Source organism: Nicotiana tabacum, chromosome 17 (genome assembly GCF_000715075.1).
Source record: "Nicotiana tabacum cultivar K326 chromosome 17, ASM71507v2, whole genome shotgun sequence".
Taxonomy (NCBI): Eukaryota; Viridiplantae; Streptophyta; class Magnoliopsida; order Solanales; family Solanaceae; genus Nicotiana; species Nicotiana tabacum.
In genome coordinates this window covers 99,444,256-99,471,035 of record NC_134096.1, presented here as the reverse complement: position 1 = coordinate 99,471,035, position 26,780 = coordinate 99,444,256, and the positions used below count along the sequence as shown (strand labels likewise).

The 26,780-nt window shown below is 37.7% G+C and overlaps 4 protein-coding genes and 1 long non-coding RNA gene across 5 annotated transcripts; 1 reads left to right on the top strand and 4 right to left on the bottom strand.

Annotated features, from left to right (window-relative positions):
• Positions 1–603: 603 nt before the first annotated feature.
• LOC107799118 (protein RALF-like 27) lies at positions 604–957 on the bottom strand. Its single transcript, XM_016622199.1, has one exon. It carries the CDS (start codon positions 955–957, stop codon positions 604–606), a length of 354 nt encoding a protein of 117 aa, XP_016477685.1.
• Positions 958–1,255: 298 nt separating this feature from the next.
• Positions 1,256–6,214, bottom strand: LOC107799143 (uncharacterized). The gene is made up of 10 exons (XM_016622228.2): positions 5,989–6,214; positions 4,202–4,331; positions 3,860–3,998; positions 3,353–3,565; positions 3,134–3,272; positions 2,486–2,636; positions 2,270–2,379; positions 2,096–2,193; positions 1,904–1,973; positions 1,256–1,644 (listed from the first exon to the last, which is right to left on the bottom strand). Exons 1-10 carry the CDS (start codon positions 6,079–6,081, stop codon positions 1,555–1,557), a joined length of 1,233 nt encoding a protein of 410 aa, XP_016477714.2. The 5' UTR covers positions 6,082–6,214; the 3' UTR covers positions 1,256–1,554.
• A 961-nt stretch (positions 6,215–7,175) lies between these two features.
• On the top strand, positions 7,176–7,689 carry LOC107799127 (uncharacterized). Its single transcript, XR_012701370.1, has 2 exons — positions 7,176–7,260; positions 7,346–7,689. It is a non-coding gene; the product is annotated as an uncharacterized LOC107799127 (long non-coding RNA).
• Positions 7,690–9,983: 2,294 nt separating this feature from the next.
• On the bottom strand, positions 9,984–11,841 carry LOC107799151 (protein SPIRAL1-like 3). The gene is made up of 3 exons (XM_016622239.2): positions 11,701–11,841; positions 10,755–11,038; positions 9,984–10,246 (listed from the first exon to the last, which is right to left on the bottom strand). Exons 2-3 carry the CDS (start codon positions 10,998–11,000, stop codon positions 10,154–10,156), a joined length of 339 nt encoding a protein of 112 aa, XP_016477725.1. The 5' UTR covers positions 11,001–11,038; positions 11,701–11,841; the 3' UTR covers positions 9,984–10,153.
• A 2,482-nt stretch (positions 11,842–14,323) lies between these two features.
• Positions 14,324–19,687, bottom strand: LOC107799161 (putative methylesterase 11, chloroplastic). The gene is made up of 5 exons (XM_016622250.2): positions 19,145–19,687; positions 17,825–18,061; positions 17,094–17,237; positions 15,921–16,052; positions 14,324–14,935 (listed from the first exon to the last, which is right to left on the bottom strand). The coding sequence occupies exons 1-5, from the start codon at positions 19,514–19,516 to the stop codon at positions 14,657–14,659; spliced, it is 1,164 nt and encodes a 387-aa protein (XP_016477736.1). The 5' UTR covers positions 19,517–19,687; the 3' UTR covers positions 14,324–14,656.
• Between the last annotated feature and the right edge of the window lie 7,093 nt (positions 19,688–26,780).

The window sequence follows — 26,780 nt, the reverse complement described above, 5'->3', positions numbered from 1 at the left end:
ACTGCTACGCTTACAACACTTGACAACAAATTGAAAATGAGTAATTTACTCCTTAATTATTAAAACTATTACACATTCGTGCATTAAAAACATTTATAATTACTTGAACACGTCTTATACTCCTTTTGACATAAACTTGTATCTTGCATTTTCTTCTCTGAATCAAATCTTCTGGCATCTATCTAGGTTATATATATGGGAATAGCAAGTTCAGGAACATCATCATTAGTTTGCTAAAAATCAAGCGTCTACTATTTAAGAGACACAACAACAACAAAGCCAGTAATTTCTCACATGTGGGGTATGGGGAAGGTAACATGTATGTAGTCTTACCCTAACCTGGGAAGGACAGAGAAACAATTTTCGATAGACCTCGGCTAGAGACTATATAAGAGACACATTGACAAAATACAAACCATAGTAAAACCACTGTATATAGTACAAAATGTACCACATGTAGTTGGTTCAAGAAGAGAGAAGATAGGCAGTTAACTGGGTTTACCGAGGGACAGTAAACTCGATTATTTCTCGGAAGTTGAAAGTAAAAGAAACATCAGACATTAACTTGATTCCCTTGGAGATTTGTACACCACCGAATCATCTTTAAGGCATATGTTTGCAGCGATTGTCATAGTTGCAGGGTCGATGTGGACCATTGAGCTGCGCTCCGATGCAATTACCGATAATCTTTGCATTACATATCGCTGGTTTCTGAAGGCTTCGATAGGTTAGTGTACCTTTTCCATTAGCTAGAAGCAGAGTGCTCGTTTCTGATTCCACCAGGAATTCATCGCCATCCACAACGCAATCACCTATGCTGGTGCCATTACATTCTTGGCTACTAACCCCACACTCAACTTTTGGCATGTTTATGGTATTTAATAAGAGGATCGTTAGCAGCAAAAGAAGTGCAGGGGACAAGTTTGGGAATTGCCCATTGAACGTCTCTCTTGCCATCTCTCTCCGTTGGTATTTGATTTGTTTACACGACTTGACATAAACTACTCATATTTCTCTCTTAGGTGTTAGTATTAGATGCAACCTGCTACAATTAATTCCCCACAGCTATTGACGCAGGGGTAATAAATGAAAGTTCCTACCTTTACTTTCTTCTTTAATAGACTCAACGACTTTGTGACATACTATTTCCTACTTCAATTTATTGTGAGTTTTTCTTTTCCTGTCTAAATCTTATCTTTGTCATCAAGGGCATATGCAAAGACTTAAACAAATGAAATCAGAAAAACGAGTCGGATAGAATAACAGCTTTGCAAACATGCCATAGCGAACCTTTGATAAACAGTTTTGCAGCCAGGGAATGGCAACATAGACCCTAGAAGAAGTTCCTTCTGCTTATGAGTATATCCTAACAAGGGAAACTGTAGGATAAAAAGTTAACTAGTTCCAAATACTGGAATCAACTTAATAGTACAAAGTGAAAACCATTATCACATAGAACTACAGCGCTGAAAACTTGACAGACAACACAAAAGTGCTTCTTCTAAGCATATCTTTGCCCCGAGCAAAAAAGATGACAAAAAATAATAGCTAAATTCAGTGGATCGCTAATCCTTGCATTTGTTGTGCGCTATCTTCTGTTATCTTGTTGGTTTGAATCGTGCTGATAACACCCGCAATGTTACCCTGCAAAGAGTTGAAAATATTCAAATCATACACAGTATATGATCCATTACAAATAAGAGTGAAAATGAACAAACATCTAAATAGATGAAGCGTTAGTGTGGGAGCAATATGTTGCACTAATTTGAGTTTTGGGGCAGAAGAAAGGTAAGACCAAGCTTCGGAGGTGTTTGAGAAGGCAGGTGGGGGTGTAACACCTCTAACAGCTTGTACAAACCAGATTGTTTATTCGTGTTAGTTTGGGAAAGAATATCTTATTTACCCTCCAAGTAGTAAGCTTTGAGCGGAGCTCTTGCCACTGATACAACCCAAACACACGCTCCGTACATCGGCTGCACAATGACACAATAAAGGAACAATTGTTACACATAACGAATCACAGGAAAATGGTTAACAGAAATTTCAAGCTGAAGCAGAAGAGACAGTGAAGGGAGGCTGACTACAGAAAGCACACCTCACTATTACTACTTGATTCATTTGGCCAATCTTGCAGTCAAGTAACTTAGCTGTAATTGCCTTAACAACCCAAGATTCTACCTCAGTGTCATCAATCTGAAAAGAGCAAAAGACTAAATGAGCTAAATGCAGCCCAGAAACATCAACAAACAAAATATGACAAGAAATATACCCGCAATGCATCCTTGATGATAGAATAAGGAATTTGACTAGATCCATTCAAACTAAGATCTACCAACGACATTAACCTCATTTTTGATATACAATCTTCATGGACAAGTCCTACAACATTAACCAGAAGTTTCAGGCCGCATAGCCCACTTCAAATTAAAGGCTTGATTCATACACTAGCCCAAAGTTCAAAGTAGCATAATGGCAAGTAAATTACCATAGCTTTTTAATAATGCTGAATTTGCAGCTTCGAAATCCAAGTAAGCGTCCAGCCTCTGAGTGAGAAAGATCTTCAGAAGTTGATATACTGGAGCATATGTATCATCTTTCTCCAACTGGGATATAGCAGGCATATCTGGCAAGTCACACTGCCAAATAAAAGACAAAGTTCAACTATGGAAAACAAGTATACATAAGGCACAATCCTTCATTGTTTCTTTTCTCATAGGTCTTCAATCTGATCATATAGTGATCTACTCTACAGTAGCAGTACCTAATTTTTTCTCTATAAGCTTCAATTCCACTCACAGCAGCCAAGCAATAGAAAATTCAAATCAACTAATCCACAATAGCCAAAAAATTTAACACTGTAACATACTAACCATGCATTCTGCTAATACTGTCAAGCACTCTGGTCAACTGTGACACGTGGAATGGTAAGACCACAGAATATATAGTTGCAAATATATATACACCAAAGACAACAAATGTCAGCGAGAAAGCATGGAATACTGTGGGCTGCTGTTCTTTTGTGTTTTTACTTTTGGATAAGTCTGTGTGCTGTTTATGCAATTTAAGAGTGAATCACAAAACTATTGTGCATTTCAACAATTTGTTGTGAGAGTTCACTTCATTATAGAAATACCTTAAACATATCAGGTGACCTGACAAAATCGATAATTGCGCGGGCAGCTTCTTCCTTAGCCTCATTCATCGTATAAGCATCTTCAGCCAAAAAGGTTTCTAGATACTTTGTTAGAAACATGAAAGAGTCTTTTGTAGAGCTGCAAATGTGCATGAGAATGAGAAAAAGGCATCATCATCAGCATAAGAGGTTCAAAAACAGAAGTCTTTCCCCTCTTACCCCTTGTTTTCCTTCAAAACGTTGGAGATTGCGAGGAAGAGCTCTCTCTGATCTTTGACTCCAAGATTCCATTCCTTCAAGAAGTTATCCATCTTTTTGACCGATGGCAAAATATGTTCAGTGACCTTTCCATGAATGGCCAAATTGAGGGATTTCATGTAAACAAAGAAACGGCTGTATGAATTCTCCAACAGGTTATAGAGATTGAACAAGCTGAAAAGAGAGAAAAATGTGATTAGACAACAGAAAAAACTCAGATAAAAGTGATTATCACAAAGTGAGATACAGAGCCCATTTGGATTAGCTTAAAAAAGTGACTTTTTAGCGGAAATAGCTTTTAAGCCAAAAGGCAATAAGTCGGGGTTTCCCAGCTTATTGCTTTTGGCTTGTTTTAAGCAGTTTTAAACATATTTTAAGCACTATTTAACATTGCCAACCAGTGAAAAAAGCTAAAAAGAGCTTAAAAGCTAATTAGACAAGCTTAAAAGCCAATCCAAACACCCTCACATTTTCAAGCGCAAAGCGGGTTTATCATTAGGTTGTTGAATGATTTTAGTAGATATGAGCTCTGCCATCTCATGTACTTGGTCCAAGCTCTCAGGCTTCTTGACAAGGTTGCAAATGATAGTGAAAATGCACTCAAGATCTGAAGCAGAAGCCAATTAAAGCATATTAGGTAACAACGGAAGCAAAAAAGAGGGGGAAACAGAAAACAAGGAGAAAAACATAAGATGACAATTGACAACAGATGGCTAAAATGTCAGACAATCAAAGCCCCGGAGTTCGGAAAAGTCCAGGACATATCATTTAACAACAGTTGAATAGAATGAGGCACAGATGCAGTTTTACCTTTTTCAGAAGCTTTAGAAAATATTAAATCTGCGGAAGTGAGCATCAGCGAAGCCAAATCCAACCACCTTCCTTCAATCATGCATTCCTGGGCCTCGACACACAATCTATTAACTTGAGGCTCTGCAATCTATAAATGGATCACCCAATTAAAACTTGTACAACAACCAGAAAGGTCCAATCAAAAAAATCTTTCACCAATCAGTTTGTATAGAACCCTATGGAATTTACTGAACCATGACTCTGCATTTGGGCGTCAGCTTGGGGTGTTGCCATAGAAAGCGTTATATGATGCTACTGTGATTTCGGATGGACTTCGAGGGGGTTTTTTCTTTTATATTAATCAATTTTTCCCTTTTCTTATTTGTTGGTCAGCATATGTCAGCAAGAGACTATATGTCTTTTCACTTAAAGAGTTATTCCAAGTCCCAGATGTGCCTCTTGAATCTTTTTTTATAAGAGTAAAATCCCTGAGGGCTAGTGGCATACGATTCGAAACCGGTGGTTAATTGGTTCACTCCTCTACCCTTCTCCGCTTAAATACCATGCCTTTGTCTACAACAAGGTTCAAACTCGTGACATGCGCTTAACCCACACATCACCTGCGGCGCTTTTACCACTAGACCAAAGTCCTGGGAGCTGAATTTGTTATTGAGTTTTCTAACTACATTTACCAGACTAATGGAAGTGTTGTGATTTTTTCGTGTGTGCGCGGTTGCTCTTGATCCCCTTTCCAGTAACTCCAATGAGAAGGGAGAAAAACATGAATGTAAACTCCTGACAAGCATGTGATATTGGAGAGAATAGCAGAACCAAAAATCTGCTGGCAAATGAGAAGGGACATTATATTACATATTTAAACCCCCTAAAATTTAGTAAGGAAGAAGTTACTGCCGTACTTTTACAACCATGACCCACTACAAATGTTTAAGAGCTCCATTATATCTAATATCCAATAGGGATAAAAATAGCTGGCATAAACCCTTGCAAAAGAACAAGTTTGGCATGAGAAGGAACTACACTTCCGCACCAGCCATTACCGAGAGATAGATGTGTTCTTCTTTGAAAAAGGATTCATTAACACTAGGGCAAAACAATGAACGCAAATCTCAAAAGACGAAAATAGTGTGTACGCAGATCTTACCCCTACCTTGTGGAGGTAGAGAGGTTGTTTCCAATAGATCCTCGGCTCAGAAAAGCATAGGCACCACAATAATAAAAAGTTGGGTATGTTGTTGTTGTTGTTGTTGTTGTTGTTTTAAAAAGCCCAAAGTGTCATTATGCATCCTAACCAGAACTTAGACATATATGCTTTCTTATGAATCCACTATAACCATTCCATATATGATTGGTCAATTGAGGAGTTTGGGGTAGGGACAAACAAATTTTATATCCATGTTTCATTTATGACTGCTTGCGCTCACCTGGACTATTCCATCTACTACCTCCCACCAGGATAATCAAATTGTATATCCATATATAAAATCCTAAATTGAATTTCCCCTCGATATCCACTACATATAACTAGGGATTGAGAGAATAATAAATAAACTTCCACATCATTCCCAAACAACTCCTGATCGACTATATGAATCCTCTATATCGATTCAGCTCAATTTCATTCCATATCCAAAATAATGCAGAGGATTGGCAAAACTACAAAAGGCGAGTCAATTTTTAAAAAAGTAAAGGTCGAACACCATTTCCGCGAATACATAAATCTCTTGAGAAAATAAATACATTTAACAGAATAAATAGAAAGGTAAAAGCAAGGGGATAGAGATTACATCGGCGCCGGCGTCAGACCATGACATCTCCGCCGTAAACCGGACGACGGAGAGCACGGGATCTTCCTCTGAAGTAGGGACCACCGTCGTCATTTTTCTTTGTTGCAAATTTTCCAAGAGAGAGGGAGAGAGAGAGAGACAGAGTGCAGCAAGCAGCGTAGCTGAGACCTCTCTTGGTAGGAGAGAAGAAAAACCCTAGCTCGATAGGGATAAAGTGGAGAGTTGCCAATTAGACGAGAAAATGACAAACAATAACCCCATATGTTTTGAGTTGGTCTAAAGTGGTCCTTAAAACATACATTTGTGCAGTTTTAGCTCCTTATGTTTCCTAAGAGCCCGTTTGGCCATTCAAAACAATTCACTTTTTTGAAAATTTTTTACCTTTTTTCAAAATTAGTGTTTGGCAATAAATTTTTCAATTTTCACTTGAATATAAATTTTGAAATTTTTCGAAAAAATATTTAAAAAAAAAAAAACTCCAAAAAACTATTTTTCAAAATTTTCACTCAGATTACTCTCAAAAATTCAAAAACAACCCAAAATTATATTAATGTCCAAAAATAACTCTAATTTTCAAATATCATTTTTACTTAAATTTTTTTTTACTTTTTCTCATAATTTTACAATTCTTATGTCCAAACGCCCACTAAAATTGAGCACTTTTGATTTCTTTTATTTATTATTATTGTTATTAGAATAGAAGGTAGCATTATCTTTGATAGAGTTGATCATGAGAGACAAATGAACCGTTTAAACTAAAGAAAACAACATGATGATATCCTCTGAGATTATTTTCCTCAATTCGTACCTTAAGAAGAATCATATTCATACCAATTTAATGTAGCATTTGCTTTCTTGGGCTTTCAATTATTATAAATTAAAGAATAAATTAATATCTCTTTTGAAGCCTCAATAGCATCCTTTGTTGTTGAATCTTATAGTTAGGGATTTTTTCTAAGGTATAAACCGGGAGAAATGAGTCGGGAGAAGCATGTCCTAATTTTTTTTTAATTAAAATAAAAATTAGTGAATATAAAGCATTTAATTTAAAGAAGCTGATATAAAATAACAATAACCAATCGACTCGAGAAGGAATTAACGAATTTCTAGTTTATTGAAATACTTTTAACTGTACTCAATTGTGAACTTGTGAGTTATTATGCTTTGTAAAACGAAGCAAGTTAACCGACGAACGTATAAATAAGTTTGTGCTTAGGGTTTTTGTATCCGCCGCTCCCGACTCAGTCCTATCGTCTCGCAGAACCGAAAATGGTACGCCATTGCTTTATTTCCCTTTCCCCTTCGTTTACTGTGACAAATGTTTGATTTATATGTTTTGTGTTTGTTGAAATTTCAGCCTTCGCACTAGACATTTATGATAAAGAAGAAGCTGGCGAAGAAGCAGAGGCAGAACAGGCCTATTCCTTACTGGATCCGCATGCGCACTGACAACACCATCCGTTACAACGCCAAGCGCAGGCACTGGCGCCGCACCAAGCTCGGATTCTAAGGATTCATCTCTTTTTCCCCCATTATCTCTGGGCCATGAGCTGCGGAGTTCTGTTAGGCTTTTTCTCTTTAGATTTAATTTTCAGAATTTGGAGTTGTCATAACTATGATTCCTGTGCGAAGGTGTGCACAAAGTTTTACTGTGATGTTTGCTACTTAATTATAAGCTGAAATCAAATTTAGTTTACCTCATTTTTCTTGTGGTTCCAATTTTACTTTTGTGATACGGTATTGTGTTATTGTGCTAGTGAACAGCTAGCTGATTATTAACTGGGAGCTAGGAATTACATATGATTATTTGAAACGTGTTTGGAAACTTCAGTTCCAGGAGATTTTTAATAACCAGAGATGCATGCCCAAAGCCCAAAGCTATATTTTTGGGTTCTTTCCCCCTTGTTTGGTGCTATTGGTATGAAGCAATGTTTCCCGTGAAAGCTAATTTGAAATTTAAAAGAGACTTGCTTGATTGGTCATAACTCTTAGTTGGGACTCTTAGGAGTTAGGTGAAGAGGTGTTAGACAGTGGAGAAAACGGCAATGGCTAATGTTTTTGCTGATGATTCTGCATATTAAAAGCCAACAACAATGTTTATGTGCTGTAATGTATTGAAATTTAACAATTTTTTGGAGATAAAGGAAACTAATCAAACATCATTTCATCTTGGTACGCAGCCCCTCAAACTTGTCCAATATTTTCAGTTAGACACTTATACTAAAGCATGTAATACTTGATCATACTACAAAATGTACCTATTGAACACAAAATTGACAATGCTAGACCAAGTTAAGCGCGTGTCTGTCACTTGTCAAAGAAATAACAACATACCCAGTATAGTTCCATAAATGGGGTAAAAAAAAATGAATAAATAAATGACACTTGTCAAATCTTTTTTAAAAAAGGGAGAGAGATATGGCCCCTTCGACATTCCTCGTCGTCTTCCCCAACAGAGCCCCCATTTCCTCCAGTCATTTCGCCATTTCCTCCATTGTTGTGAGTTTCCCCTTTCTTTAATAAATACTCAATCAATAACCAAAAAGAAAAAAACAGTAAAAACATTGTAGCATCTTCTCTAGTTGAGCAATCGAATCAGTATAAACAATGAATCTAGGGGATGTTTCGACATTAACATCAGCTACTTCTAGATCAGCATCACAAGCTGCTTCTACAGCAGCAAATGCACTCGTTTACTGTCTAATGTTGTCGGTGTTGTAAATGGGTGATTTTTGAGGTGTAACTAAATATTTGCTTTTATAAGTATTGATGACAGTAGATTGCCTTTGTAATTTGTGGCTACCACATTACACATTAACAGAGCTTCAAAGAAGCATTTTCTTTCTTTATTACCTTCTAGATATTAGAACTGTTTGTTCCCTCGTCTGATTTGGACGAATTGTTCGATCATTATTCATTTTTGTTTGAAGGAATTGTACTGATTGGACCAATTGTCTTTCTTTTGATTTTAAGAATTGATGGTAAAAAGGAAGAAAAAAAAAAGGTACTGAGATTTATTTTTCAGGCAAAGCTCCATAGCTTCCGCAGAAGATCTTTTGTATTGAGATTTAGAGCTATGTCACGCTCCTAGAAGCTGTGTTATGCACGCACTGTGCCATCTCAGCAGATTGTGTTTAATAGGTACATTTTTGGTTGAGATCAAGTGTTCAATAGGTACAAGCTATAATATGGGTGTCTAAGTGAAAAAAAGGGGCAAGTTTAAGGGGCCACGTGTATTTGGCCTTTTAAGAGTATATCATCTTGGTGCTTCCACCTCTTTTCTTGAGCTTGTTAACACTTGTTAAATCATCAGAACTGCAGGGGTATCGCTTTGATGCAACAGCTGCTTTCAATTTACCGTTTGTTCAATATCAAAGTCATCAAATGACAGCAGCAGAATGCTGCAGTTAGATCTCAAACACCGTTTGCTAACATGAATTGTCTGTTTTTCTTTCATTTGTAGTTTAAGAAACTGTGTCTTGTACAGTTTTCATAGTCCTTGGTCTCATCAAACAAAAGTAGGAAGAACCGGGTGTTGCCCAACACACTAGTAATAATTTTGTTAACTTTATGAAAATGGATGTAAATGTAGTGGCTACTGGATAGTTGTGCTGCTAGAGGTTATGTTCTCTGCTGAATTCAGTAAAAAATTCAAAAAGAGGACTTCTACTGCAAATTTATAGTTTGGGGATATATTTTGAAAGGTAAATGCTGCTGATAACAATAACATGTTTTTTCACTATATTGAGTGATAATTCTGGATCTCAGCAATTAAGGAAATCAATTTCATCATGAAACAGCAGACGAATGTGTTGACATTCATCATAGGTTCCTTGCTGCTGTTTACATAAAGCGTGGTATTAGACATTTGCAGGTGACCATGTTCAACTTAATCGAACAGAACTCCTCCATGAAATGTGTTTATATTCGATGATTATCATTATCACATTCAACAGATTAAATTAAAGAGGAAATGTTTTTTTACTCCAACGATATAGAAATAATGGAATGCATTCAGCACTTGCATAGCCGTTTGACTCCTGTGTCAATTAACACTATTACAATTGTGAAAAAGTTCCAGATTTGCAGTAAATGAAATCCATTCCTAGTTCGACCATAACTGGGAAAGCGAACTATTGAAACCGAATGTTGATGTTAAATGATATCATTTGCTGCCATCAGCACTGCCACCACCAAACAAGTACCCTAGGGAAGATCCACCACCAGGTGCTGCTTGGACCTTGGTCGAACGCCTTTCCTGCAATACAAAGATTCATAACACTTAAATCTTCAAGCAAGCCTAGAAGGTGCTGATATTTATAACATTCTTTTCATCGGATAGACAAGGAAATCAAAGCCTAAATATGCAGACTGGTCATGCCTATTGAACCAGTTAGCCACATCTTATAACATCTTACAGTATACAAAGTGATGAGGATTGAAGAGACCTGTCAAAAAGAAAGAAAAGTATGCAGATACATGCACCAATAATAGGAGATTGCTTAAGATATAATTAAGTAAATGAAAAGTGACTCTCTTCATCAATTTAAGCTTTTAGAGGAGATGATCACACTATTCAATATGGTATCAGAACAGATAAAGGTCATCGGTTCAACTGTAATCAATTAAATTCATACTCTTTCTAACAACTTAAACTTTTAGATGAAATAGTCGCACAATTCAACGCAGATACAAGTTCACATACTGTAAAAAGCACTCCAAGAAAAATGGCACCAGGAATTATGAGAAGTTGCTAGTTAACTTACTGTTAGAAAGTTGCCGCAGTTCTGACCATCAGCACGGAAATAGTTGTTTGTGCTACTCTGAATGCCTGCTGGAACATTCTTGGTGTTATCCACAGGTAGTGAAACAGCAGCTGGCTTTGAGGCAGGTTCATTACTTGCAGCTTTTTCCTGGCTGCGAGTAGGTTGAGAATTGTTACCAGGCTCTCCACTTCCAAACAAGTATCCCAAAGAACTCTGGCCACCCCCAGCACTTACTCCGCGGCCCATCCTTGATTGATTGATTTCTCAACAAAAAGCCCCAAGTACTGCATAATCATCAAATATATGTTTTTAAGAAAGTCATTTAAGATGGAAATTAATCAAAATATTTTCTCTTTCTCTGAGAAGATCAACTGTACATAGATCAGACAAGTTATCATCCATAGAAACATGTCGAATATGAAAGTATAAACAGAATTTGCTTCACCAGCAAATATTCAAGGCAAAGATCCATTGAGAAAAGGAATTGGAAATCATTCAACCCCAAATACCTAGATCCATCAGATTCAGAGAAAAAGAAAAATCAGCCTCTGGAAACGGGGTCTATATGTCAAATTTAGATAAACAGAGAATTTTTTTTAATCAAATTCAATTTTTCCCAAGCTAACCATCTTCCCATAAAAATTGCACAAGATCTAGAACACAACCCACAATGGCATTTTTAAGAGAACAGCAGTTGGATTAGAATTAAATAAAATTAATAAAAGAAAACTCAGATTGGACGGATAAAATGAGCGTTAATATCTATTAAACACGATCAACATAACAGCAACTGCAATTCTCTTGCCACAGAGATAAAGCATTACAAAGATACAAATAAAATTTAAAAAAAGGGGGAAAGCTATAAGAAGATTAGAGAAGGGAAGAGCAAATCGAGATGATTGACATTTCTGAGTGATTTTTTACAATTCTAAGATGGAAACCATACCTTAGGTATCAATGCCGAATCAGTTACAGAAGCGAGAGACGGAGAGAGGGACCGGTGGGAAGAAAGCTTCGTATAAATAAAGGGTTTTTAGTTTGGGAATTTGAATGTTTAAAAAGAAAAGGGATAATAACACTTTTGGCCCTTCAATTATTGATACATTATAACTTTTTGTCCTTATTATATATGACTAAACATATTTAACTTTCAGTTTATTATGACGTGTTTTGGTCCCTTTGTATAGAAAATATTTTATATTTTGACCATTTTTAAAAAACATATTACCTTCAAATATGGAGTAACAACATTAAAACTAAAAACTTAACATAATCATGGGTAGTCAAAAAATATAACGGTATATCATTTTTTAAGTTTGTGAAGATTTACAAGGAGAAGGATCAAAAATGTATTTTCAATTAATTGAAGGTTAAATTTGCTAAGCATCAGAAGGTAAAAATTAAAATTTATTTAAATTTGAGGGACTAAATGTGTATATTTCCCAAAAGAAAATTATGAAATTTGAAAGAAACGGACAAAAAGGAGCGGCTACCACGTTCCATTTGGCCTACCAACGATAATATCCACATTTTGTTTTGCTGTGTGTATGTATTTCTTTTGGCAAAAGGATCCTCAGATCCATTGAAAGAAACGGCCTGCTGGTTCAGTGGGAGGTATATTTTTTAGAAAAAGGGGTCAAATTTCATATATTATTTGAAATTGATAATATTATTCTCATTGTTAGAAAAATATCTCATTTTTTTACTTGACATCTAATAAAGCTATAACTTGAAGGTAATTTTAACCGTAGTCAAAAGTGAGAATAAATTAAGACACTTGAAGTCCGTCTATTTTAAGCTGGAGTTCTATTAATGAGAATGTCATTTGCTAGAAAAGATAGTGGATAAACCAAAAGTGTAAGGAATAGCATCGACTATTCTAGCTCCAATGAACACGTCTGGGCGTGTGGGGGTGATGGAATCCCATATAAGAGATGAATGAGTTTCTTGGACTCTTCATATGGTTGCTCAAGGTCCATTCTTATCAAGCTTTTCCCTATTTTTAAACAAACATCATTAACCATGTCAAAGAAAATTAAAGTTTTTGAAGTAATTTTAGTCTCACAATTATGAGAGTAAATGTCAATTAGACCAATCATAATCGGAAATCAGTGAAATTCAAACCCTAATATTGTACTACAAATATTGACTATTAACCTACCTATGGGGGTATCCATTTCGCAAAGTAAGACACTAAAAAGTCCTCAAATTCTGTTGGGCTTAAGAGTCCATTTATCATTAACTCTGGCAGTTGGCACCAATGTCTCAGCCTGTTAAAAGCTTATCGCTTCAAGCTATTTAGGATTATATTATGTTATTATTCTCATCTTCAAATTACTTAAAGTTTGGAGACATTCTTTTTTCCATAAGGAGAAGAAAAAGGACGTATTTGTGAGCTGTAACGAATACAGAAGTAGTAATTGTTATTTAGGATTATATTATGTTATTATTCTCATCTTCAAATTACTTAAAGTTTGGAGACATTCTTTTTTCCATAAGGAGAAGAAAAAGGACGTATTTGTGAGCTGTAACGAATACAGAAGTAGTAATTGCTGATTCCGTGTTTGTAAATGTATGGAAAAATAATTCTTAATATCTTGGTATTATCTTTCTTACTTCTGTTGTGGTTACTGATCTATTTCTCTTTTCGTCTTCTTGAGCTGAGAGTTTATTGGAAACAACATCTCTGTTCCTCCGAGGTAAAGATAAAATTTGCATACACACTATCTTTCTCATATCCCACTTATGTCATACCCTACTTGAGAGATTTTACCGGACGGGAGCAAGTGAACAACATATGTAAGTTGGCAGTTTCTTTTAATTGCTTTTTGTCGCAACTGGCAAGTGTCCGGGCCTTCAACGGACAGAAAATAAGTTCGAGACAGATAGGAAATTATGGAAACAGCTACTTACAGTCACATGGATAATGGGTGTCGGTGTCGGTGTCGGTGTCGGTTCGTCGGATGACCTACTAATGGCTGCCCCAATTGTTCAGCCTTTCCTCTCTTTTTTTCTTTATTTTTTTCTTTTTTATATATAAAAACCGACAAAATTAACAGCCAGAGACCAGTTAACTTTTATTTGGTTTCCCTCTTGGGAAGTATGTGGATTTGATTTCTAGAAGATTATTTTGTTTTATACACTCACAGTTCGTTTCTTTTCCTTTTAAAAAATTGAAGAAAACAAGATGTGTTAGCAAGGATAAAACAACTGTTTTCTTTTTAATTTCTTTCGTCTATTGAACAAATAAACATTAATGAACCCCAATAATTGAGATATCTAAAACGATTTGGATCATTTTTTATTAAATACACTGGTTAGCATCAGCACTGCATAAAATTAATACAGCACGGCATAATACTAATATCAGCACCGCTTGAGCTGCAGTTTCATGCTTGGTTTTCACGCCTTCCGAGTGCAGCTTAGAACATAAATAAATACAGTGAAACTTGGTTTTCCTCTACGTAAAAGCTGTAAATACAAAAACCAGCAAGCTAATATTACAATTGTCAGCGTAACTGAAAATAATGGCAAATATTAAAACAAACAAACCTATAAAGGCTCAGCAGTTTTGACTTGAAAAAGCTCCAGCATCACATTAATAAAAATGATACCCAGGCATAACTTTTCTTTACTGGTGAAAAACCACTTAAGAGTTAAAAAATAAGTTTATTTCCCTTATCATCTTAATTTCGAATATTAAAAACATCCTATTCCTAAGTGTCACTTCCATAAGGAAATTCTTACCATCACAAGTAATTTTAATCAATCAATGTATTTGGATAAACAGCGTATGTACACGAGCTGACGAGCATCTACCCAGTAATGAATTGGGTACCTCTGTGCTTGAAACATATCAGTGCAACTTCAGGAATGCTTAGCACAAATTCAGCAAAACAACTTCAAGTCGATTGAATCCTGGAGATCTCTACCAATAATCTATGAAGGGCTTGAGGCTTGGAGAAAAAAGGCGAGTGATCAGCACCCTTCAGATGAAAAGCTCGTTCTGGAGGATTATTGCTAACCATGCTTTGCTGTAAGGCTATTGGTATCGCATTATCTTCTGCTGTTTCTATATAAAACCGCCTGACAGAACCATACTTTGAGTCAGACAGACAAAGCTTCTCCAAAACTGGGGAAAAGGGAATTGGCCTCATTGACACGGACGCTAATGCAACATCCTGTACAAAATTTAAATGGTAAAAAAAGAAATCTTGGAATATCTACAAATGCCAAAGCCCGCACAGATATACATGTAGTACACAGAAAAGAAAGCTTGGAATATCTACCATTGCCAAAGCCCGCACAGGTATACATGTAGTTCACAGATTGATTTTCTAAGTTAAGACAACAGAGAGAGAAGAATGCTTTTATCTAACTGTTCTCAGAAAGGGAAAAAAAGGATTTCCACACCTGGGTTCAACTCCGGGCAAACATTCAAATTTTACCTCTAGGGCTCTAGTTCAGTGGTAAGAGCACAATGCGCAATGCGTGGGCTAAGCACACATCACAAGTTCAAACTTTACCGTGGACAAAGCCTAATATTTAAGTGGATAAGGGTAGAGAAGCGAGCCCATTATCCACAAAGTTTTGAACTATGCGCTGGCTGGCCCTCGAGGATTTTTCAGTTATCAAAAAAGGAAAGTCTATAATTCCATCTTTTCACTTCCTTGAGTAAAACTGATATTCAGCAAATTCATATCACAGGTTTAGGTATCCAATGATCAATTCATACCAAGATATAGGTGCCACTGAATTGCAAATTAGATAAGACGCCCAATTATACTCTGCTCTCAGGCAATGTTTACATTGTCTGACAGAGGATTAGCAAACCCCCTAATTTTGAATCACATATACCACTCTCTGGTGCCCATATATTCAGCCTTTCAGGGTCATAGACATTTGCCCAAAGAGCGATATGTTACTAATTCATATTGATAGCTTTACTCCCAAACCTCTTGTCACAACTCCCAATTATAGTGGGTCTTGACCAGTAATGGAAATTACAAAGATTTTCAAAAGTTATGTTTTAGAGCACGGTACATGGATAGAAAGTAAAAGTATTGCATAGAAGAATCCAATTTTTAACATTTGCAGGAAAGGGTAGGTTTTGCCATTTTATGAACGTAAAAATGCTTCACTATCTATAACTCATAGACAATATACCTTAGCAGGACTATGGTTGAATAACAAGTCCCTCAGGAGTGACTTGTCCAAATCAATAGCGGTTGGTGGTTTGTCGTTCCCATTGGCATAGATAAATATTTGAGACTGTCTCATTAGGTCATTTGAATCTGTCTGCAATGAATATGAACTTTTGTTAATAACAGGTACACTTAAAACTCTATTAGTCAAACAAGCAGCCAAAAAACTTCAATCTCAACAGTTCAAGGTACCTAGGGATGTGAAATCTGTAATCCTTTAGTAATATTATGGCATCGATCGTCTTATTCAATACGTAGAAGGAAAGGGGGGGAAAGGGGCAAGAGATTCTATCGATTCTACTTAATTCACTTCATTCTAGAATTAGAATAGAAAATGAAGTTTCGGGCATTTTGTCAGGTCAACTTATCCTCAACTCGACATCCTCTGTTTTGAGAGGGACTGGCGCGCAAGGTGAGTCACCTTCTCAATATCACCCCCACCCCCCTCCCTCTTACCAAAGAGGACTTTGGGGGAATTTACTCACTGTTCTCGTCTGATTTCAACAAGCACTTCCCCAAGAAACCAAAGAGTTCACAAGTTTTTCCTCAAAGCTATATAGCTAGTGCCTGGAGAAACTTATATAGATGAGCATAAAGTTTCACCCCTTCACCAGAAACATAGAGCATGCATTCTGTGGGTTATCATGATGAACAGTAGATCCTTGAAGCATGTCACAGAAAAACTGCAAAGCAATGACATCCCTAATTTTCAAAAGTGAAGTTTAAATTTCTTCATGAGTATATCCAGGTATCCATGTCATCGTTGATGAACATGGTAAACCATGAAAATATGAGATTGACTAAAGAGCGAGAACTCAAAGACTCAACTTACTTGGTGTCTACAGTTTCAGAGAGATCAATATTCTTATCATGTAGTTTAATTGTTATAGCCCCCTATGCTACGATACATGCCCTAAATATTCACAAGAAAAACTACTTTAAAAGTCTAGCAGAGATGATCCACGCATAAAGGCTAAGATAAGGGATAAAGTGTGGATTTCCTAAATAATCAAACTTTGTGTTCAATCAAGGGAGACATGTAAACATACTAGAACAATGGTCCAATTGGGTGCATAAGGCAGATTTTTTTTAATGAACCAATTGAAAGAAGTTAATCAAAATGATCAACTTTTACCTTTTGTGAGAAAATATCAAGGGCGCTCTGTCCACTAGTGAGCATTGCAGCAGCAACGAACACTGCTTTCGAAACTTTAAAGGAATAGAGCTCCATTGCAAAAGATATACATGCACCGCCAAAATCATGTCCCACCAAAATCACCTACATGGTTAAAGATATGATTCCAATTTTTAATAAACCATGGCTAAGCAAACATAGTTATGAAGAAGGGGGATAAGGATTTTCCTCTGTGGTTAGGTTGGGATTTGGAGATTTCACAAATCTCAGCTTGCATATCTTCAAGTATCACGAAGCAATATATCCAAGCCCCATTCTATGACTAATTAACACGTCCAATCAGCGTAAGAAAATAGATTATTCCAATGTAAAAACTAGAAAACTTTTCCTTCATTTTATCATCAATTTCTGATCTTCACCTACCTACTGCAACAAGGGCTTGGCTTGGGGGGGGTAAGTTTTATTCCTTTCGATTTATATATACAACGCGTGAATTTGCATTCGGGTACAAGAATTTTGGAACAGAAAACTTGGCAAAGCATAAAAGTGTATAGATATAATGCTTTCAAGTATGCTAGTCCTTATAAACGCTTTTACCAGTCAATCTCCAGAAGTGGCCCCGAATTAGGAAGCAGATCATTTTTCTTTAAAGATCTGGGTTTCCAAAAGAATGCAAGATATAATAATGGGTTCATTCAGAAATCGATAGCTAGAAATGGTGCAGAACTAACCTTCTCTCCATCAGCAAGCTTTTCAAGGAAATCAGTGAGTGGCTGCACATATTGTGATAGACTTGCAATGCTATTTGTGTCAAAAGAATGAATGCCTGAACCAGTTAAATCAATTGCAGTAACTTTAAATCCAGCTTCTTCTAAGAGTGCAATGGTTTTATACCAACACCAGGCCCCAAATCCACCACCATGAACAAGGACAAAATGGTTTGTCTCTAAATCATCGACTTTTAATTCCTGCCAAAGATAGACATCCAGAAGACTGAATATAGACAAACACAAACTCACATCATGACACCATAGTAGCAAGCAACAAGAATTTTTTTCCTTTGGGATAAATAGCAGAAAGATTGTCTTTTTAATTTTCCTATAGCAACAATAAGCCCAACTGCTGTATGTATGATAACACACAAACAAGAAAAAAGAAAGAAGCTAAATTCAAAAATGAGGTTGTCTATCGTTTACACTTTCTTGATGAGTTATCAGGAACTACTACTTTATAGAAGTTTTAATGACTTTAAAGGGATTGAACCATTACAAGTGAAAATATGTTCTTGAACAAGTCTAATCTAAACGTAGAAAGTGGCTCAATTTCTTTCATTTATGTTTCAGATTGCAGGTAGTAACAATCTATGAGGTTTAATAATCAAATCACATTAGCATCACTTGGTTGTGCTGTTTCTTTTTTCCTTTTAAAAACTTAATATACCAAATAGGTTTTTTTCTTTTCTTCTAAACAATAACTTAAAACAATGTCGTTCTCGACTATTCCACTGGGTACTCAGCTACATCACACCAACATAGGCATCAGGTAATTCTGTGTAATTCTGCCCAAATGAGGCTTAGTTCTCCAAGGTTTGCACCCACCTCACTTCATTGACCACTAGGCCACACCCTTGGGTGTGAACTCCATTTATTAGTAATATAGTTTATACTTTCAAGCAGAGTAAAATTCTCGAGTTAAATGATGCAACATCTATTTAGGTAATTGTAAGTTAGTGTTGATTCAAATCAAATTTTCGGTGAATCCCCTTCATACTTAAATTTCACAGGGTACTTCAGTCCAATTACCTATAAAGGCAATTCTGAATAGCACAATAAAAAATCCTGAATATATTAGTCTAATATAACAATTTTTTTATAGCAAGGTGCACTGAATCTAATCTATAATGGAATACAGCAACCGCTCAAAAGCTACGAATTAATCGCCGATCGAAAAAGGAATAGTAAAAACGAACAAAGAAAAGGAAATCAAGCAAATGCCAGAAGTGGAAAGTAAAAAACAGAAGTGGGCAAAAACATGAAAAAGCATATACACACCTGGTTACTAACAAGCTGGTGAGGCTGAAGAAGAGGATCAGTAAGTGACCGCGCCCTAGAGCTAGAGCTACGCGGCAGCGGTTGATTCTTCTTGGAGTTCAAATTCGGATACCGAAGCGAAGTCGAACGATCAAAAGGAACAGCGCCGCCTCCGCCTCCGCCGTTTTGCAGCTGCTGCTGGAACAGAATCGCGGCGGCGAGAGCTCGTTCCTGAATGAGGGAATCGTCTCTCTTCGTCGATCGATTCCTAGACCACCTGTTGCTTCCGTTGACGGCACCGCCACTAACGGCAGCAGCCGCCGATTGATTCGTTAAACGCCTGGATGTTGGCCGCTTCTTCACGGTGGAATTCCGTGAGAGACATAAACCCATTTCCGATTGATTGTATGTTCACATGCAAATGGTTAATACAGGAATATGTACAATAAGAAATGCGTTTACGTACAAGTATCTGATGCTTGCGCAAAGCAGTTGAGAGTTGAGCGAGAAGAAGATGGTTACCAGTTCCGCTATTGCTTTATTTGCTTAGAACTGTTTTTGTCTGTAAAGGTGATAAAATGCGTGGAGACTGGAGTGGATATGAAGATGGCCATGATTTTGATTTTTATTACTAAACTAACCTCGGTTTAACAACCACATTTCTTACTACGTAATTTTTTCATTTTATGTACCGGAAATTTCGGGTAGTGCTTTATGCTTGTTACCCCAAATTCATTATTCTTTCTTTTGTTACATAAAAATTATTTTACTTATTTCATTTTACACAAAAATAACTTTGATCATTTTTAGTTAAAAAATCCACTTAAAATGTAAAAGAAAATGATAAAAAATGATCCTTATATTTGGAGTAAATTCAAAATGGACCCTTAAATATACTCCTTAGCTATTTTGAACCCATAAAGTTATCAAAAGTGAGCGCTTTTGAGTTTTGTCGAATATTTAATAAACTCTGCTTATTAAGTATACTGAAAACTAAAATTTAGTTAACTAGAATTACAAATATAGTCCCACCAAATCCAGTGGTGGACCAAAAAATTTAAAATCATAGATGTCGTGTTACTTTTTCACGACCCAAATTCTCACCCGTCGTGATGACGTCTATCTCAATACTAGGCAAGCCGACAATCTCAATAAACTCCCATATCTTTTAAGTTTAAAAACATAATGATTAAATTCAACGGAAGAAAACTCATAAATACATATATAAACAGTCCCAAAACCCGGTGTCACTGAGTAAGTGAACATCTAATATGAATACAAGTTTGGAAAATACGGTCTATAATAGTCTGAGACCAAATACAGTAAGCAAGGAGATAGGGAAGGAGAGGCAAGGTCTGCGAAACACGGCAGCTACCTCAGAATCTCCGAAAAGTCAATTGTGCGAAAGAATCAACACTCGCTATGTCCGGGAATACCTGGATCTGCACACGAAGTGCAGGGTGCAGTATGAGTACAATCAACTCAGCAAGTAACAATAATAAATAAGGAACTAAAGATAGAGACGAGCTACACAGTTATAGTTCATTTCCAGTAATTCTAGCAAAGAATAGACATGCTTTCAAATCCGACAGTTTAAGTTAAATCAATTTTTATACAGTTCAAGTTCATGTAATCAGGATATAAAATCTTTCAGAGATTTCACAACAATGACAGATAGCAACTAAGTGCAACAACAAATGAAAATCAAGTATAGTCTCTCAGGGCAACAGTCACTCAACTCGTCACAACGGCTTAACCACTCGGCTCTCAGCCCTCAGTACTCACACTCAATAGGTACCGGCGCTCACTGGGGGTGTAGCGACTCCAGAGGGGCTCCTACAGCCCAAGCGCTATAATCTGCACGGATAACTCACGTACTGCACGGACAACTCACGTGCTGCACGGACAACTCACGTGCTGCACGGACAACTCACGTGCTATAATATACATACCTCACCGACAGGCCCTCGGGCTTACTCAGTCATCAACCTCTCTAGTCTCTCGGGCTCTCGAAAATTACAAAGATCAGCCCAAACAAAGATAACATAATGTATCAACAAAAATCAAGAAAGACTAAGATATGATACACAAGTAAAAATCATGACTGAGTACAAGACAACAATTAGCAAATAATTCAACAAGTACGCGACCTCTACGGGTCCCAACAGTACTATCACATAGCCTAAGCATGATTTACAGTCAAATTTCTTTAACACATAGAGAGCATATAGCTAACAACAAGTTATTCAAATTTACATTTTTACAAGACGGACCAAGTCACAATCCCCTCAGTGCACGCCCGCCATCTAGCATGTGCGTTACCTCCAAAATAATCACATGACATAAAATCCGGGATTTCATACCCTCAGAACCAGATTTAAAATTGTTACTTACCTAAAACTGTAAAATTCTTATTCCACTAAGCCTTTGCCTCGTGAATTGGCCTCCAAACGCCTCGAATCTAGCCAAAAATAATTCGATTCAGTTAATAAAATTTATTGAAATTAATTCCATAAGAAAATGCTAATTTTTTATAAAAAAACCGAAATTTAGCTCAAAAATCGTCCATAGGGCCCACGTCCCGGAACCCGACAAAAGTTATAAAATTCGAAAGCTCATTCAACCACGAGTCTAACCATACCAATTTTACCAAAATTCGACCTCAACTCGACCCTCAAATCTTCGATTTAAACCAGGAGGGTTTTCTAAATTTTCCAAGTTGACTCACCCCAATAAATGATAAAAACAATCATGGATTCGGGTAATTTAACCAATATTGAGTTAAGAACACTTACCCCGTTGTTTTCCTTGAAAATTTCCCAAAAATCGCCTCTTCCCGAGCTCCAATCCATCAAAAATAAAAAATGGGACAAAGTCCCATTTTCAAAACTTAAACTCTCTGCCCAGTCATTTGCTCTACGCGATGGCAAACAATCACACGCGATAGCGAAGTACAATTTTCCGCTGCCCAAATTTTAACCCTACGTCGCGAACTTTTTCACGCGATCGCGAAGTTCACTCTCACAAGCCTACGTGATCGCAGACTCGTCCACGCGATCGCAAAGCACAAAACGCGTGACCTCTATTTCTACTCCACTTACTCTACGCGAACACAACCATAGCCATGCGTTCGCGAGTCACAAAATCCCAGAGCTACGCAATCGCATCCCTCTTCACGCGATTGCGTAGAACAAAACTCAGCAGCCCCCAATTAACCCTACGGGATCGCGGATATCCCCACACGATCGCATAGAACAAAACCTCCACTGACCAACTAAGCCTGCGCAATCGCAGACACATTCATGCGATCGCGTATAAGGAAATCAGATAGACACATCAGAAAATTCCAGCAGCTGTTTAATTTTAAATTTTGATCTGTTAACCATTCGAAACTCACTCGAGGCCCCCGGGACCTCAGCCAAATATACCAACAAGTCCTAAAATATCATAGGAACTTAGTCGAATCTTCAAATCACATCCAACAATAATAAAAACACGAATCACACATAGATTCAAGCCTAATGAACTTTGAAACTTTAAATTTCTACAAACGACGTTGGAACCTATCAAATCACGTCCGATTGACCTCAAATTTTGCACATAAGTCATAAATGACATAACAGAGGTATTCTAATTTTAAGAATCGTATTCCGACCCTGATATAAAAAAGTCACCCCCGGTCAAACTTCCCAAAAATTTAACTTTCGCCATTTCAAGCCTAATTCCTCTACCGACCTCCAAAAAATAAATTCGGACACACTCCTAAGTCTAAAATTACCATACGGAGCTATTGAAATCATAAAAATTCAAATTCGAGGTCGTTTACATATAAGTCCACATCGAGTCAACTTTTCTAACTTTAAATTTCAATTATGAAACTATGTGTCTCGTTTCACTCCGAATTCCTTTCGGACCCGAACCAACTAACCCGGTAAGTCATAAAATAATTGTCAAGAATAAATTGAGCAGTAAATGGGGGAACAAGGTTATAATACTAATAACGACCGGTCGAGTCATTACATTCCCCCATCTTAAACAAACATTCGTCCTCAAACGAGTTTAGAATCATACCTGGAGTCTCAAATAGGTGTGGATATTTGTACCGCATCTCCTGCTCAATCTCCCAAGTAGCTTCTCCGACTGGCTGGCCTTTCCTCTATACCTTCACTGATGTTATGTTCTTTGACCTCAGCTTTCGAACCTGTCGGTCTAAAATAGCCACCGGCTCCACATCATAAGTCAAATTACCGTCCAACTATACTGTACTAAAATCCAGAATATGAGACGGATCCCCAACATACTTTCGGAGCATGACATGGAACACTGGATGAACACCTGATAGACTAGGTGGCAAAGCAAGTTCATAAGCCATCTATCCAATCTTCTTAAGTATCTCAAAAGGTCCAGTATACCGAGGGATCAACTTGCCCTTCTTCGTGAACCTTAACACGCCTTTCATGGGTGAAATCTTGAGTAGAACCTTCTCCCCAACCATGTAAACAACATCACGAACCTTCCTGTCAGCATAACTCTTCTGTCTAGACTGCGTCGTGCGAAGATGTTCCCGAATCACTTTGACCTTCTCTAAAACATCCTGAACCAAGTCAGTACCCAATAACCTAGCCTCACCCCGGATTAAACCAACCCACCTGGGACCGACATCGTCTCTTATACAAAGCCTTATACGGAGCCATCTGAATACTTGACTAGTAGCTATTATTATAAGCAAACTTCGCGAGTGGCAGAAATTGATCCCAAGACCCCCCAAAATCAATGACACAAGCACGTAGCATATCCTCTATTATCTGAATAGTGCACTTGGGCTGTCCGTCCGTCTAAGGATGAAATGTTGTACTCAACTGAACCTGTGTGCCCAATTCTCGCTGCAATGCTCTCCAAAACTATGATGTAAACTGTTTGCCCCGATCTGAAATGATGGACACCGGCACACCGTGTAGGCGGAAAATCTCGCGGATATAAATCTCAGCCAACCGCTCCGAAGAATAATTGGTACCAACTAGAATAAAATGCGCGGACTTAGTCAATCGATCTACAATCACCCAAACCGCATCAAACTTCCTCAAAGTCCATGGAAGCCCAACTACGAATTCCATGGTAATACGCTCCCATTTACACTCCGGAATTTCAAGTCTTTGAAGTAATCCTCCCGGTATCTGATGCTCGTACTTTACCTGTTGACAATTTAAACACCGAGCTACAAATCCAACTACATCTTTCTTCATTCGTCTCCACCAATAGTGTTGCCTCAAATCCTCATACATCTTCGCGGCACCTGGATGAATAGAGTACCACGAACTATGAGCTTCCTGGAGAATCAGCTCACACAAATCATCTACACTAGACACATATAGCCTGCCCTGCATCTGTAATACACTGTTATCTCTAGTAGTGACTTCCTTGGTATCACTGTGCTAAACCGTGTCCTTAAGGACAAGCAGATGTGGATCATCATAATGGCGCTCTCTGATACGATCATATAAAGAAGATAGAGAAACCACACAATCCAAAACTCGATTCGGCTCGGAAACATCCAATCTAACAAACTGGTTGGCCAAAGCCTGAACATCCAAGGCTAAAGGCCTCTCTGTTACCGGTAAGTATACTAAGCTGCCCAAACTCTCCGCCTTACGACTCAAGGCATCGGCCACTACATTGGCCTTTACGGGATGATAGAGAATGGTATCATAATCCTTAAGCAACTCTAACCATCTCCGCTGCCGCAAATTAAGATCTTTCTGCTTGAACAGATGCTGTAGACTCCGGTGATCGGTATAAACCTCACAATGGACACCGTACAAATAGTGCCGCCAAATCTTCAAGGCATGAACAATAGCTGTTAACTCAAGGTCGTGGACTAGATAATTCTTCTCATGTACCTTAAACTGTCTGGACGCATAGGCAATCACCCTACCGTCTTGCATCAGCACTGCATCGAGACCAATACGCGACGCGTCACAATACACAGTATAAGACTCTAAACCTGTAGGCAACACCAATACTGAAGTTGTAGTCAAATTTATTTTGAGCTTCTGAAAGCTCTCTTCACATTCATCCGACCACCTTAACGGAGCACCTTTCTGGGTCAATTTAGTCATAAGCGTTGCAATAGATGAGAAACCCTCCACAAAGCGACGATAATAACTTGCCAAGCCGAGAAAACTCCGAATCTCAGTAACTGAAGATGGTCTGGGCCAACTCTAAATTGCCTCTATTTTCTTCGGATCCACCTTAATCCCTTCACTGGACACCATGTGTCGCAATAATGCCACCGAATTAAGCCAGAACTCACACCTAGAGAATTTGGCATAAAGTCTCTCCTCTCTCAATCTTTGTAATACAATACCCAAGTGTTGTGGATGCTCCTCCTGGCCACGTGAGTACACCAAGATATCATCAATAAATACTACGACAAATGAATCAAGATATGGATGAAATACATTATTCATCAAATGCATAAATATTGCTCGGGCATTGGTTAGCCCAAAAGATATCACAAGAAATTCATAGTAGCCATAACGAGTTTTGAATGCCGTCTTTAGAATATCCGAATCCCGAATATTTAACTGGTGATACCCATATCTCAAATCAATTTTGGAGAATACCCTCGCTCCCTGAAGTTGGTCAAATAAGTCATCAATACGAGGCAAGGGATATTTATGCTTGATTGTAACTTTGTTCAACTGCCTATAATCGATGCACATACGTATAGTACCATCTTTATTTTTCACAAACAGAACCGATACACCCCAAAGTGACACACTAGGCCTAATAAATCCCTTTTCAAGGAGTTCCTAAAGTTGCTCTTTCAATTCTTTTAACTCAGCTGGTGCCATACGATATGGAGGAATAGAAATGGGTTGAGTGCCCTGCACCAAGTCAATACCGAAATCAATATCCATGTCGGGTGGCATACCCGGCAGGTCTGCAGCAAAATACATCCGGAAAGTCTCGCACGACCGGTACTGAATCAATAATAGAAGTATCTACATCAACATCTCTCACAAAGGTCAGATATGACAAACATTCATTTCCAACCATACATTGGGCCTTCAAATAAGAAATTACACTACTAGGAACAAAATCTAGAGAACTTCTCCATTCAACCTTTGGCAACCCCGGCATCGTCAACGTCACGGTTTTTGCGTGACAGTACAGAATATCATGACATCGAGACAACCAATCCATCCTAGGAATACATCAAAATCAACCATATCGAGTAATAAGAGATCAACTCTAGTCTCCAGTTCTCCAATAGTTACCACACACGACCGATACACACGGTCTATAGTAATAATATCGCCCACTGGTGTAGACACACAAACAGGTGAAACTAAGGACTCACGGGGCATGTCCAGATAATAAACAAAATACAATGATATATATAAATAAGTGGATCCAGGGTCAAATAATATAAAAGGCTCCTTGTGGCACACTGAAGCAATACCTGTGATCACTGCATCTGAAGCAACAATATCTGGCCTGTCAAGAAAAGTATAGAATCAGGCCTGACCACCACCCGACTGGCCTCCCTCTCTCGGGCGACCCCTAGATGCCTGACCCCCAACCCGAGCTGGCTGGGCGGGTGGTGTAACTGCTGGTGCTGGTGCCGTTAGTTGAGAACTCTGTTGTAGAGCCT